The following is a 13,675-nucleotide window of genomic DNA, read 5'->3' as shown; positions in this document are numbered from 1 at the left end:
AAATGCCTGAGTGCACAATTCACATACTAAGCTGTAACTGATCTGCATGAGCACATGGCCCATGTGTCATTTTTCTCATGCAAATTTGCAAATGTGTGTGTTTTTTAAAAGCACTCTGACTCTATGACTGACCCAATGTGAAACGGCTGCTGAGTTGTCCCCTTTCTGAATCCACCATCTGTGCAGAATTATGGACTAACCAAGCTGTTATTTTCCTCTTATCCTGAATGATGAAGTGCTCTTTGTCTATGTGTGCTAGGACATTTTTTTTTTTTTGCCTGCTCTCCTCTGTATTCCAAGCTGATTTATTGTTTTCTTTAATGTTTTATTCAGATTCGTTCAGATAAGGACAGTGAGATCCATATAAGATATAGCATCACAGGCGTGGGCGCTGACCAGCCTCCAATGGAAGTCTTCAACATTGACCCCGTTTCAGGGAGAATGTACGTGACCCGTCCAATGGATCGAGAAGAAAGAGCATCCTACCACGTAAGCATGTGACCTCCCAGCACTAGAAAGGAACTTCAGCATCTTGGAAATTCAGTGCTTAGACTCTCTCTTCCTTTCATTCTAGTTTGAGCTGACAATCTCAAAGCGTGTCTCAAGCAGCATTAAGCACTGAATACAAAGTTTTGACACCCCAGAAAGTAACTTGTCAGCTTCTAGCTGGAGAAATAAAGGCATCTCAGATTTGTTTGGGGGCAGGTGAGGACCAATCTGCTTAAAGTGGATTTGGGGAAAGGTGGAGGAAGAATGATTACAATGAGTGCTGATGACTTAGGGGAAGATACAGGGTGATCAACAGCAGCGACCAAAGAGTCTCACATAGCATTGTGGTCATTATTCATTTTTTTAACAATATGCTGTAATCTCTCGAATACAGAGCTATACGACTTCAGCCCATCAGTTGTTGTTGGACTACAATTCCCATCATTCCTGGTGATTGGCCACTGTGATGGGGGATAATGGGAGTTGTAGTCCAACAACATCAGTAGGGTCAAAGTTGTGCACCCCTGCTCTAGGCACCTTTTAACGCGGTGATTCTCTTTATTTAGCAGGGGGAGAGTAACTGGCCCTATCCACCCCCAGCACAGTACCTTCAGTGACTGTTGCTGGTGCCTATCTTGTATTTCCTTTTAGATTGTGAGCCCTTTAGGGATAGGGATCCATCCTATTTATTTATTATTTCTTTGTGTAAACTGCCCTGAGCCATTTTTTGGAAGGGTGGTATAAAAATAAAATAGAATAAAATAAAATAAAATAACAGAAAATGTTGTGGCGATTCTCACGATTGCCCTGGGCCAGCAGGGAGGGTGCAGGGCGAAGGCTGCTTTTCACTTATCTTTCCCCCCAGACGACCAAGCAGGTCGACTTCAGTGCGCCTCCCGCACACCCACATGGACAGCCCTGCTCCATGCAGCTCCATGCAGCTCCAGGAAGCACAGAGCAGGGTGGAGGGATCTGGGGCCGGAACTTGTTGTTTCAGCCTCCGAGTATCCTTCAATGCAATGTATGGCACATGCGTTGAATTGGGGATTTCTCCCCTCCGACAGGCGCTCTATGCACCTGTCTCTGTGATTCCCTGGTAGCCAGTTTAAGGGTGCAAGAGCTAAAAGCTGGTGTTATTAAGGGGGTTAGGCGGGAGGGGAACAGAGGGATCTGCAAGTGCAGCAGTCACCTGACATCCATACTAAGGCTGCATTGTTGCACAAGGGGGAGGCAAGGGGTGATTTTCAATGTCTCCCCTCTGAAGCCCATTGTTCCTTCCAAAAATATGTCCCTGAGGGTTATGTATTATACATGATTATTGTATATGGAATACAATATGAGTCAGCCATTATGTGTCTATGTTATATCTATCTAGCTATCTGGCACCTGATTCAGAATAGCATATTTATATTAAACATAAAGCTCTCAGATTCAGGCCGAGCTGGATTCCACAGTTACTGCAGAGTCTACTGTGGAGGTGTCCAGCAACTCCTCTTATGGGATTAGATTGGTTCATTTTGAATTTGTGACTTCTGAGGAAGTGGACAACCTGCTTCAGACTGTGCGTCCTACAACCTGTTCTTTTAACCCTTTCCCAATTTGGCTTATCTCATCTGATAATCACTATGAGCCCCCTCGCCCGTAGTGAAGTCTTCTTCACTATGAGCCCTGCTGCCCATTGAGGTCATCTGAGGAGGTCCATGTCCAGTTACCGCCAACTCGTTTGGTGGCTACACAGAGACGGGCCTTCTCAGTCGCTGCCTCGAGATTGTGGAATGTGCTCCCTGCTGAGATACGATCCTCCCCATCTCTGGCAATTTTCAAAAAACACCTGAAAACCCATCTTTTCGCCCAAGATTTCTCAGCTTCCTAAAAATTTTGGGTTTTAATCTCTGGGTGTTTTTTTTAAATTGTTAAATTGTTTTTATTTTGTATATGTTTTTAACTGGTTTTATGCTATTGTTAACTGCACAGAGATGAAAGTTTGGGGCGGTGTACAAATCTGATAAATAAATAAATAAATAAATAATCATATTATCAGAGAGAGTCTGGTAAATATTATAAATGCTTCTCTGAGGGAGGGCAGGATGCCTCCTTATCTTAAGGAGGCTATTATTAGACCACTTTTGAAGAAACCTGCATTGGATCCCTCGGAGTTAGTTAACTACAGACCTGTTTCTAATCTTCCATGGTTGGGCAAGGTGATTGAGCAGGTGGTAGTCTCTCAGCTCCAGTCATTTTTGGACAATGCAGATTATCTAGACCAGGCCTGCTCAACTTCGGCCCTCCTGCAGATGTTGGCCTACAACTCCCATAATCCCTGGCTATTGGCTACAGTGGCTGGGAATTATGGGAGCTGTAGTCCAAAAACAGCTGGGGGGCCTAAGTTGAGCAGGCCTGATCTAGACCCATTTCAAACTCGCTTTTGTGTGGGCTATGGGGTTGATATTGCCTTGGTCGATATGATGGATTATCTCCAACTAGCTATTGACAGAGGGAGTGTGACTCTGCTGATCCTTTTGGATCTCTCTGTGGCTTTCGATACAACCAGCCATGGTATCCTTCTGGACCGGCTGAGGGAGGTGGGATTGAGTGGCACTATTTTACGGTGGTTCCATTCCTGCCTCCCAAGTAGATTCCAGATGATGTCACATGGAGACTGTTGTTCTGCAAAACAAGAACTAAAGTGTGGAGTTCCACAAGGCTCCATATTGTCTCCAATGCTCTTTAACATCTATGTGAAACTGCTAGCAGAGATCATCAGGAGGTTTGGTGCAGGGTGTTATCAATATACTGATGACACCCAGATCTACTTCTCCATGTAAATCTCATCAGGAAATGGCATATCTTCCCTTAATGCCTTCCTGGAAGCAGTAATGGGCTGGATGAGGGATAAAAAACTGAGGTTGTTTATTTATCTGACATATTTTTATACTGCCCAAAACTCACATCTCTGGGCGGTTTACAACAAAGCAAACAAACAAAGAGAAAAAAATAAAACATTAGTTAAAATAAATGGTTGAATTCAAATAAGAAAGGTTGAATCCAAACAAGACCAAGGTGCTGACTGGTGGGGAGGAGGGACCTGAGAGATGATTTAGATATGCCTGTTCTGGATGGGGTTGCACTCCCCCTGAAAGATCAGGTACATAGCTTGGGAGTGCTACTGGATCCAATGCTCTCCCTGGTTTCTCAGATTGAGGCAGTGGCCAGGAGCGTTTTTTATCAGCTTCAGCTGATTTGTCAGCTATGTCCATTTCTGGAGGTAATTGACCATATGCTGGTAACCTCCAGGCTCGACTACCGTAATGCACTTTATGTAGGGCTGCCATTGTACGTCGTCTGGAAACTCCAATTGGTACAGAATGCGGCAGCCAAACTGGTCTCCAGGACAACACGAAGGGACCACATAACACCAGTTTTGACAGAATTACACTGGCTGCGGATATGTTTCTGGGTGAAATACAAAGCGTTGGTTATCACCTATAAAGCCTTTAACGGCTTGGGCCCAGGGTTTCTAAAAGAGCACCTTCTTTGTCATGAACCCTGCTGCCTGTTTCAGTCTTCTGGAGAAGTCTGGTTACAGTTGCCGCCAGCTCGTCTGGTGGCGACACAGACCGGGCTTTTTCTGTGGCTGCCCGGGGGCTTTGGAATACACTTCCTGATGAAATAAGAGCATTTTCTTCTCTGTTTGTTGTCAGGAAGACCCTCAAGACTCTCCTGTTTTCACAGGTTTTTAATTAGAATTAATTTTAATAATTTGTTTTGATAACTTGTATGCTATTTTTTTTAATTGTGTTTTGTGGATTTTACTTTGTGACTTGTATATTGTTTTTAAATTTTGGACACTGTCTAGAGATGGATATATCAGGCTGTATAGAAACATTATTTATAAATAAATAAATATTAGACTTGGGAAAGAATATTCACCAATGCAAAATATTTCCATTCAATTAATATAGAATATTTCTGTTCTGTTTAATGCATTGGCGAATATTCTTTTCCAGGTCTAATTTATATCTCTCTGTGCAGTGTGCAGTAAAACAACACAGATTAAAACAAACATTAAAACAATTAAAAACCATAAAAAATTATAAGTTTAATTAAAGCCTGAATAAATGCATCATAACAGCCCTTTTAAAAGCTATCAGAGATGGGGAGGCTCTGATTTCAGCAGGGAGCTCCATTCCTTGGAGCGTCAATGGAGAAGGCCCGTCTCTGAGTAGCCACCAGATGAGCAAAGAAAGAGTTAATAATGAATAGTAAGTCAGTACACCCACAGGTGATTAAAGAGCAGTTAGTGTTGAATGTTATACAGAGAGCTGCGGGAGTATCATCAGATGAGCAGGTGGAGCTCTCTAGAAGAAAAGCCAAAGAATGAGTGAGTAAAAAAGAATGGTTATAAACTCCCAATGGATCAATCTAAGAGAATAACATTTGAGCAAGGGTTACCTGTACTTAATCCCTTATGAGACAGATAGATTCATCTGGCAAACAGAATAGATCCTGAGAAAACATAGATTAAAAGCTAATGTGATTTGCACAGCACCCATGACTTTAAAACAGCATCTGGTTGAGTCTAGACTTTATGAAAGCAAATGAGAGAGGAGGGATTGTTTGATATGTAATAAGGAAGAGGGTTGGTGTCAAGCCCAGGGAACAATGTATAAGATTGTATGTGTGGAATATGGAGAATTTTATTTTGGGGAGACTGGGAGACCCCTGACAAAAATGTATAAATAGCATTTAGCAGATATGCAACTTCATAAAGATCGTTTGAAACCCTGGGCTAAACATATGAAAGAGAAACATGAAGGAAGAGCTTTATATTCAAAGGTGTTTATTCTGGCTAATGAAGAAAATGTAGTGAATTGTAAGATTAAGGAGGCTATGGATATTGAACAGTTATAGCCAAATATTACTGTAAAGGAGGAAATGAGAGAGGCATTGAAATTTATTGGCCTATAAAAGGGTTAATTTTGAGAAGATCTGCACATCTCCTCCTCCCCCCCTGCTCCTGGCCTTGGATTGGTTATTTAGTTTCAGTTACTGTATTTGATCTTGAGTGTTTCCAGCTGCCTGAAAATAGAGCATTGATAATGATGTATGGACATTGAAACACATTTGCTCAAGTTGGAAGATCTTTTATTTGTTTTATTTACACGTTAAAGATGTCTTAATTTTTCACCTGGAGTACGGGAGTATGTGTATATCGTCACCACTGTATCATCTTAATTTTATTCCATTTATTATTATCACTTCCATTTCAAATGTGTGACTGATGGTTGACTCCATATTATACTCCAGTACTCACACCTTAAAGGTATTCTGAATCAGGTGTATAATTATTGGACTTCTGAGTCTTCATCACAACAGAAAAGACACTCAAACTTATAGAGTTCCCACTTTTTCACCTAAATAGGTCCTCACATCTTTAAGAAACCATGTGCTTATCCTGTCTGGCACTGTATTTCAAACTTCATCTCCATTATTTTATTTTATTAATTATATTTATTTAATAAATTTATGCTCAATAGTTTTACTCCGAGAGTGCTAACTAGTAAAAATAAATAATTAAAACAATACAAAGTATATCAAAACAAACCTCAGTGTCAAGAAAAGTATAAAAATGTAACAGAGTAAAGTAAGTAAACCACAGCCTGGATAAACTATAAAGGGTTTCCTTAGTGCCAAAAACACAGGGCATCTGGTACAAAGGAAGCTGACATATACTGAGTCAGACCATTAGCTCAGTATTGTCTACACAGACTGGCAGCATCTTCTCCAAAGTTACAGGCAGGAAACTTTCTCTCTCAGCCCTGTCTTGTTACCTGATGTGCCTTGAAATCCCCCACCCCCGAGTTACAGTACTACATGCATATACTTCATAACCTTGTGGGTTTCCAAATCACTGTGTGTAAATCTTTGTAGATATATCATGTACAAACAACCACTTTGTATATAATTGTGCTTTGGCAACGTACTGTATGCTTTGGTAGTTTGTTGGTTCAATAAAAAAAATCTTGTCCTATTTTTAAAAAAAATAAATCTTGTCCTATCTTGGAGATGCCACGGAGGGAACTTGGAACCTTCTGCTCTTCCCAGAGTGGTTCTATCCCCTAAGGTGAATATCTTACAGTTCTCACATGTAGTCTCCCATGCAAATGCAACCAGGTTGGACCCTGCTTAGCTAAGGGGACAAATCATGCTTGCTACCACAAGACCAGCTCTCCTCTCCTCTTACTCTTCCTAGGTAAGCCTCCCTAGGAAGAACATTCCAATCCAAAGTTAAGATGAGAAGGGTTTTCAACATTCCACCATTATAATACAACAGTTTGGGCGGTATATAAGTTAAATAAATAAGTAAGTAAATAAACCCTGAACAATCTATTGTTTATAAAGTCAAATCTATCCACCCGATCCCTCTGAAACTGTGCACACATCAGCTAGGGGGCAAGAGACACCACCCTTCTGTATTTGGAGCAATGCAAATCTGTTTATTTATTATGTCCTTATGTAAACTGCCCTGAGCCATTTTTTGGAAAAGCGATATAGAAATTGAATGAATGTTGCTAAATGGCTGAGATACAGCAATTTAGGTTTTTAACTCCTAAAATGAGGTTTCAAAGTGTTGGCAACTTTTTTTCATCACATAAAATGTATATTTTTAAATGTTTAATGGATTTTTGGCATGCCCCCCAAATTCAGGTCCACATGGGTGCCTTTTGCTCTATTTAGTCACCACTTGCCTCACCTTCAAAGGTGGGGGGACCTAGAGAAGATGATGAATGATCTCAGTATATAGGCAGGCTGATGTGAGAGAAGGCAGTCCTTTAGGTACCTGGGCACCAAGCCAGGGGCAGCAGGGTGGGTAGCATAAAATAAGCCCACAGGTGCCTTGCTTGTTCATCCTTCCTGCCCTGTCCAGGTTGCCTATCTCTCCCTCTGGACTTGTCCCAAGCTACACAGGCTGCCATTTGCCCCACTGGGGATAAGAATCCTCAGTCATGCAATTGGAGATTTCTGTAGCATGACTGGGATTTCTTTCCCTAACCAAGAGAGCTGGAAGAGAGCTGGTCTTGTGGTAGCAAGCATGACTTGTCCCCTTAGCTAAGCAGGGTCCACCCTGGTTGCATATGAAAGGGAGACTAGAAGTGTGAGCACTGTAAGATCCTCCCCTTTAGGGGACAGAGCCACTCTAGGTTCCAAATTCTTTCCCTGGCATCTCCCAGATAGGGCTAAAGATTCCTGACTTCAGCTTTGGTGAAGCCGCTTTGGAGAAGCTGCTGCCAGTCTGTGTCTTTAGCCCTATCTGAGTGAGATGGACCTATGGTCCTACTCAGTATATGGCAGCTTCCTATGTTCCTAACCATGTGAATGAAAGCCTGTATAGCTTGAGGCAGAGCAAGAGGAGAGAGAGAGAGAGAGAGAGAGAGAGAGAGAGAGAGAGAGAGAGAGAGAGAGAGAGAGAGAGAGAGAGAGAGAGAGAGCCTGGGCAGGTTGGAAAGGGGCAACGGGCAACACACCTGCAACTCATTTTTTTGTTGAAGATAATTTCTTCTCCTCTGTTAAGTAATTGCACAGGAAACAACTCTACCTGAGAAATGAGATTTGATATTTATTACAAAGGCCGCATTCTCACGTAATGGGAAACCAGAGTTAATGTGGGAAGAGGTTGCCAATCCTATACATCCGAATGCATGCAGCTCCGGTCCTGTTTGGAAATCGCAGGACCTGAGCTGTGGTTGGCAAACTTCAGTCTGAAGCCTTGGCTTGTCGTGAGTTTCACTACTGATACCTGAGGATTGAGTTTCCAAGCATTACAAGCAGATGCAGAACTGGAGGCTGCACTCGCTGTAAGAAGCGTTGAGGGAGGAAGCTCCTCCCTTTTTCCAGCCATGATTGGCTATGTGGGCTGTCCTTCAAGTAAGAAGGAAGATCACACAGCCAGATACCCCTCCTCTCTGCAGTCTCCCTGACTGCAGAGAGCCTGCTCTCCAATTTTGTCTGAATGTGGACAGGAGAGTGGGGGAGGGGTAGGGAGCAGAACCGTGGGTCCCTTGGACCCATGGTTCTGTTGGGGTTTGTGATTATTTTTGCAAAGCACCAAAAGAAGCCACCACTCCAGTTACAGAGTAGAGTGCAGAGTGTATTATTTATTTGTTTGTTTGTTTTTTAAATTTAAAACATTTCTATACTGCCCAAAATCTGCGTCTCTGGGTGGTTTAGAATGAAAATAATTTAAAACAGCAAATCAATTAACAATTAAAATCATTTAAAATATTTTTTAAAAAATAAACATTTAAAACCCAGTATTAAAATTCTCAAATTTTAAAACTATTAAGTTGTTTAGTTGTTGTGGTCATTTAAAAAACATGCATGGAGATTGTTGTACAATCTAAGCTAAGTAGATTTATTGGTGAAGTACACTTGAGATAGGAAAGACCTATCCTATCTATCAACCTACATAATGAATAGGCAGGGAGAGAGAGATGTTTCCATCTGCTCTCTAAGAGGAAAGGAAGAGGAGTGACTCGCTACAGGTAGTACCTGAGACGTCATTGCAGGGGTCATAGAGTAGAGGCAAGCAGGGACAGGTAAGGAGACCCTCACTCACTACGTCCACTCCCAGTCCCCCTAGTGGTCATTTGGATAGTCGGTGCAAAAGGTCAATGCACTGAAACTCCATCTCCAGCAGGTTCCAAATTACGTGTGAATATAGCCTAACTAAAACACAGGCTAAGAAAACAATAAATAAACTAAGAGTCTGTTGTGCAGAGAGAGGGAGAACCTTTCAGTTTGAATTCAGGACAGGAAGTGAGGAGCAGACAAACAAACTGTGACTCCATCCTGAAGTCAGTACATAGCTACATTGAAATAATAATAATAATAATAATAATAATAATAATATAGGCGTTTCCCATAGTCTGGGAAACATACCAGCGGGGATTCGAACCAGAAAAAGGAATGTTTGAGACAGGTTTTGTGCTGCTTCAGAACTGTCAATAATGTTTCACTGGTGCCAGGTCATTATAATTGGGGTAGAAGCTCCCTTAGGCTCCCTTAGCCCACTTTTTGGCGATCGTGAGAATTGCCTCAACTGCTTCCTTTAAACTGGATTGCCTGATATGAATCCCAGCAAGTTTATGAAATCTGGCATCTCCCGGCAGGGCTGGGAGAGACTCCTTCTCCCATGGAGAGATGCAGCCAGTCAGTGTAGACAATACTGAACTAGATGGACCAACAGTCTGACATCAGCTTCTGATGTCCCTAACCTTTAGTTCCCTATACCAGCATCAGGCACATGCATTTTAGGATCTCCAAACAAGACGACTTTCCAAATAGTCATAGGAGGATGCTCTAAAGTATCCATGACACTGTCTGGGTCAGATGCATTGACATAATCATCTTAAGAGTTCCTCTGCAGGTGCTGATCCACCAAACCATATTTGGTTTGGCATACATTTAACTGTGTTGACATAGCTTGTGGACAGAGGTGGAAGGATAAAGAAAGTATATTACCTTCCTAGCTAGATGGAAGAAGAGATTTCCCCCAGGGTTAAAGGGGAATACAAGGGAATGCTCTTTTATCCTCCTTGAACACATGCAATTATTTTCTCCAGTGATCCTGGCAAAATGTGAAGCAAGAAGATGTTCAGAAAAAGGAATGTTTGAGACAGGTTTTGTGCTGCTTCAGAACTGTCAATAATGTTTCACTGGTGCCAGGTCATTATAATTGGGGTATAATTGGGGTAGAAGCTTTCAGAGTAATGCTTCAGATGGAGTCATTAGGATTCTAGTATGAGAAAGTCTCAGTCAAAAAGAAATAACTTTGTCTCTCATAATGATGACTTTATGTGACCCTGGACTATTTAATAACAAGTGTTCATTATTAAGTATCCTGAGTTAAGACAAGAATGTTCAGGGGTGCTTAGAAATAGCTGCCTGGATTTCATTATGGTTTATTCATAGTGAGGAGAAAAACCTGTTGAGTTCCTAATTCTGGAGACCAATAAGGAATTTCTTTAATCAGAGATCATGGGCTTAGCAGGCTTCTGCATAGGTTCAAAGTCTGGTGGGGGAATCATTTCATCATTCTCAATAAAACAGAGATCTGTTTGTAAAGGTGGGCGCTGTCGGAAAGACGGGGCCGTTTCACTTATTACGGCTATGCACACGGGAAGCCTAGCCCTGGGTTTGGCTCCCCGTGTGCACCACCAGGACCAAGCCCAATCCTCTTGCTGCCCTCATGGGTAGCCCAGTTTCTAATCCTGGCCTTTAGCCAGGTTGAAGGGTTCAAGCGCACTCTTAACCCCGGCGCCAGGGTTGTGAGTATGCTGGATGCCCAGAATGTCCATCTCATGGGGGTATCCCTCAATACCACTCATTGGGTACTGCTCATTGCGTGGTGCATTGTAGGATATCTGGAGGCCGGGATGCATCATCTCAGCCTCTCGTGATCCACACTGCTTGGAGCAGTGCAGATCAAATGAGAGCATGAGCCACACTCCCAGCAGCATTTCCGTGATCATCTGGGAGGAAGCTGAGTTGCACCCTGCCTTCCCCCACCTGCCCTCCCTCCAGTCCTCCTGCACAGTTGTGTGAATACCTTTATTTGAGGCAGAAATATTAATGTGTTAAGATACACCTAAACAGGGAGGTTGTTTACAAAATCAGGTCCAGCCGGGCTAGCACCTTCCAACTTGGGTAGATCTGGTCATGAGAGCTGCTGGGATCTCTATCCGTTCTGCTGAGGGAAGCGCCAGGGTTTAGAGGAGACACTGGCACCTGTAAGGTGCCCTCTCACTGACCCCCTCACGAGCATAGCCCCTTGAACTCTCGAACTGTGTCGAACCTGTCTGTAATGGACCAGGCCTGGTTCAGTTCAAACTTGGATTGGCTGCCTTTATTGATGCCAGTTCAGTTTGAGTTCAAACTCGGCCAGCTGGAATCAAAACCCGTTCAATTTTGACCAGCTCTGCACACCCCTACCACCCAGTTGTGTGGACAACTAGGCTGCTGGCAGCCATTAAAATTATAGAGACCGGGGGGAGGAGCAACCCGACCTCAGGATTTTCCACAATGTACCATGCAGCCCACCTAGTGCATTGTGGAATTCCTGGAAGCCGGCTTCACTCCCCCAGCCTCCAGATCACCACACCACTTACTACGGTGGTGATCATGTGGACGCGAAAGCAGCATGGCCGAGAAGCAGCGGTGGTCATGTGGGAGAAGGTAAGAATGTCCCTGCCTTCCCTGGCCTGCAGCCCTCCCCAGCTCTGGGTATAATGGTCATATGGATGACATTAGGGAGTATCTTAAAAGATTGGAGTGGTCCCTGAGACAAGAAGTGAAGATGGACCCCGGGAGTGTATTTTATGCAGAAGAGCTGTAAGGACAACATGGTGAAAAACAAATTCTCTACACACCTTTTCTCTCAAGGGGTGGCTACAGGGGAAGGAAGGGGGTTAAATTCTGTCCCAGACAAAGAGTTTGCCCCCCACCTGACTCCCATCTCTGTTTCAGAAATCTAATATGTGGGACACAGTTGCAATGCACAATGCATTTTTGCCCCTTCTGTGCTCCTCCATTCCCCCCCCCCCAGTGCTGCCATTGTTTCTCTCACTCCTATGCAAATAATATCACAGATTCCCCACACATGAGAGTTAAGAACGAGCTCTTGACCAGCCAATGGGGGCTCCCTCCCTCAGCGGCCCAGGGACATTTGTCCCACCTTGTTCAATTATAGCTACATCTCTACACCTAAACACATAACTGTGTGACTGTGATAAACATGTATTGCTGCTGCTGTTGTTGTTGGCTGACATCCTTACTAAAGTTGTGTGCATGCAGCCAAAAAAATACATGTGCACAGTGGGAACATCCCTGTCTGACATGCGGGACCTTGTGCATGGTGGGGGCAATTTTCACTAACCTCCTCTTCCCCTGGAAAAACTCTATGCCACCCAAAAGTATGTCCCAGAAGGTCACACAGCCCTCATGGACATGATTTCAGGTGCCACAGAGCAATTTCAGGGGAAGGGGAGATCTGCAAAAAATAACCCTCTGTCTTATGCATGGGTTGGGCACCCATGACTCTGAAGCCAGAATGCTGTTCCTGCATGCATGCTTTTTTTGCTTCCATGCTTGCAGCATTAATCACATATTAAAGGCATGTAACGGGATGATAATCACTTCCATGAGCTGCTTGTGAGCTTTCAGGCATATCCAGCTGCAGTTGGTCAGTGGTGGGAACAGAATACGGCACTAAATGGACTTTAGTTTGACAAAGCAAGAAGCTGTTATTGATTCTCATATGAGAAATGCACAAGCATTTGGTGGAAGGTTTGATTTCCCTGTGGTGGAAGCCATTTAAGACCCCTGCTAACTGAACAAAGAGGCACCTTTAAAGTGGTGATTTTCTATATTAAGCAGGTGGAGAGCAACTGGCCCTATCCAGCCCCAGAATAGCATTCCTCCTGTGGCAATTGATGGTTTCTGCCTTGTGTTTCTTTTTTAGGCTGTGAGCCCTTTGGGGACAGGAAACCATCTTATTTATTTATTTTGTGTGCATGTGCAAACTGCTTTGAGACTTTTGTTGAAAAGTGGTATATAAAAAGTAGTAGTAGTAGTAGTAGTAGTAGTAGTAGTAAGAAACAGAGTGAGGCCATTCACACAACTGGGCAAGGTGGTGGGTAGGTGGGGAGGAAGGCTGGTTGAACTCACCTTTCCCCCCCAGATGAGTGCTTGACCTTTCTGGGAACATGGATTGCGCTCCCAGACAATCCACACTGCATGGTACAGTGTGGAGCTCCGGAGGCCGGGATGATGCACAATGCACAATGCACCATGAGTCATATGCGATGCATTGGGGTTTTACCCCCGGGGATTATGGCCTCTATAGGCACCTGTCTCTGTGTCCGCTGGGGCTGAACATAGCTTCAGCCAGCAAATGATCCTGGAGCTCACTCAGGGCTCGCTCAGACCGGATTTCAAAGCAGGGCTAGGCAGTTCTGCCGCACCAGGATCCCAGCAGTTCTCAGGCACAGCCTAACCCAGTCTAGGCTTCCCTAGCCTGGGTTAGGGTGTGCATGAGAACAGCCTCAGTATTGATGGATTGCTTTTGAAGCTGGGGGAGGGGATGCTAGCACTTCTTGGGGACTTGTGTATCATGGAGTTACGATGC

The 13,675-nt window shown here is 43.6% G+C and overlaps 1 protein-coding gene across 7 annotated transcripts in view; it reads left to right on the top strand.

Moving 5' to 3' along the window:
• Positions 1 to 13,675, top strand: part of CDH4 (cadherin 4) — an 803,867-nt gene that overhangs the window by 551,346 nt on the left and 238,846 nt on the right. For 6 of the 7 annotated variants that reach the window (XM_053245224.1, XM_053245227.1, XM_053245226.1 and 3 more), the window contains exon 4: positions 334 to 489. In XM_053245224.1, coding sequence (XP_053101199.1) covers positions 334 to 489 — 156 coding nt within the window. Of the gene's footprint in view, positions 1 to 333; positions 490 to 4,773; positions 4,871 to 13,675 lie in introns of those variants that run through there. The other variant, XM_053245228.1, reaches the window with a different exon arrangement.

This window comes from Hemicordylus capensis, chromosome 4 (genome assembly GCF_027244095.1).
Source record: "Hemicordylus capensis ecotype Gifberg chromosome 4, rHemCap1.1.pri, whole genome shotgun sequence".
Lineage (NCBI taxonomy): Eukaryota > Metazoa > Chordata > Lepidosauria > Squamata > Cordylidae > Hemicordylus > Hemicordylus capensis.
The sequence above is the reverse complement of the archived record's forward strand: the minus strand, read 5'-3'. Positions and strand labels throughout refer to the sequence as shown.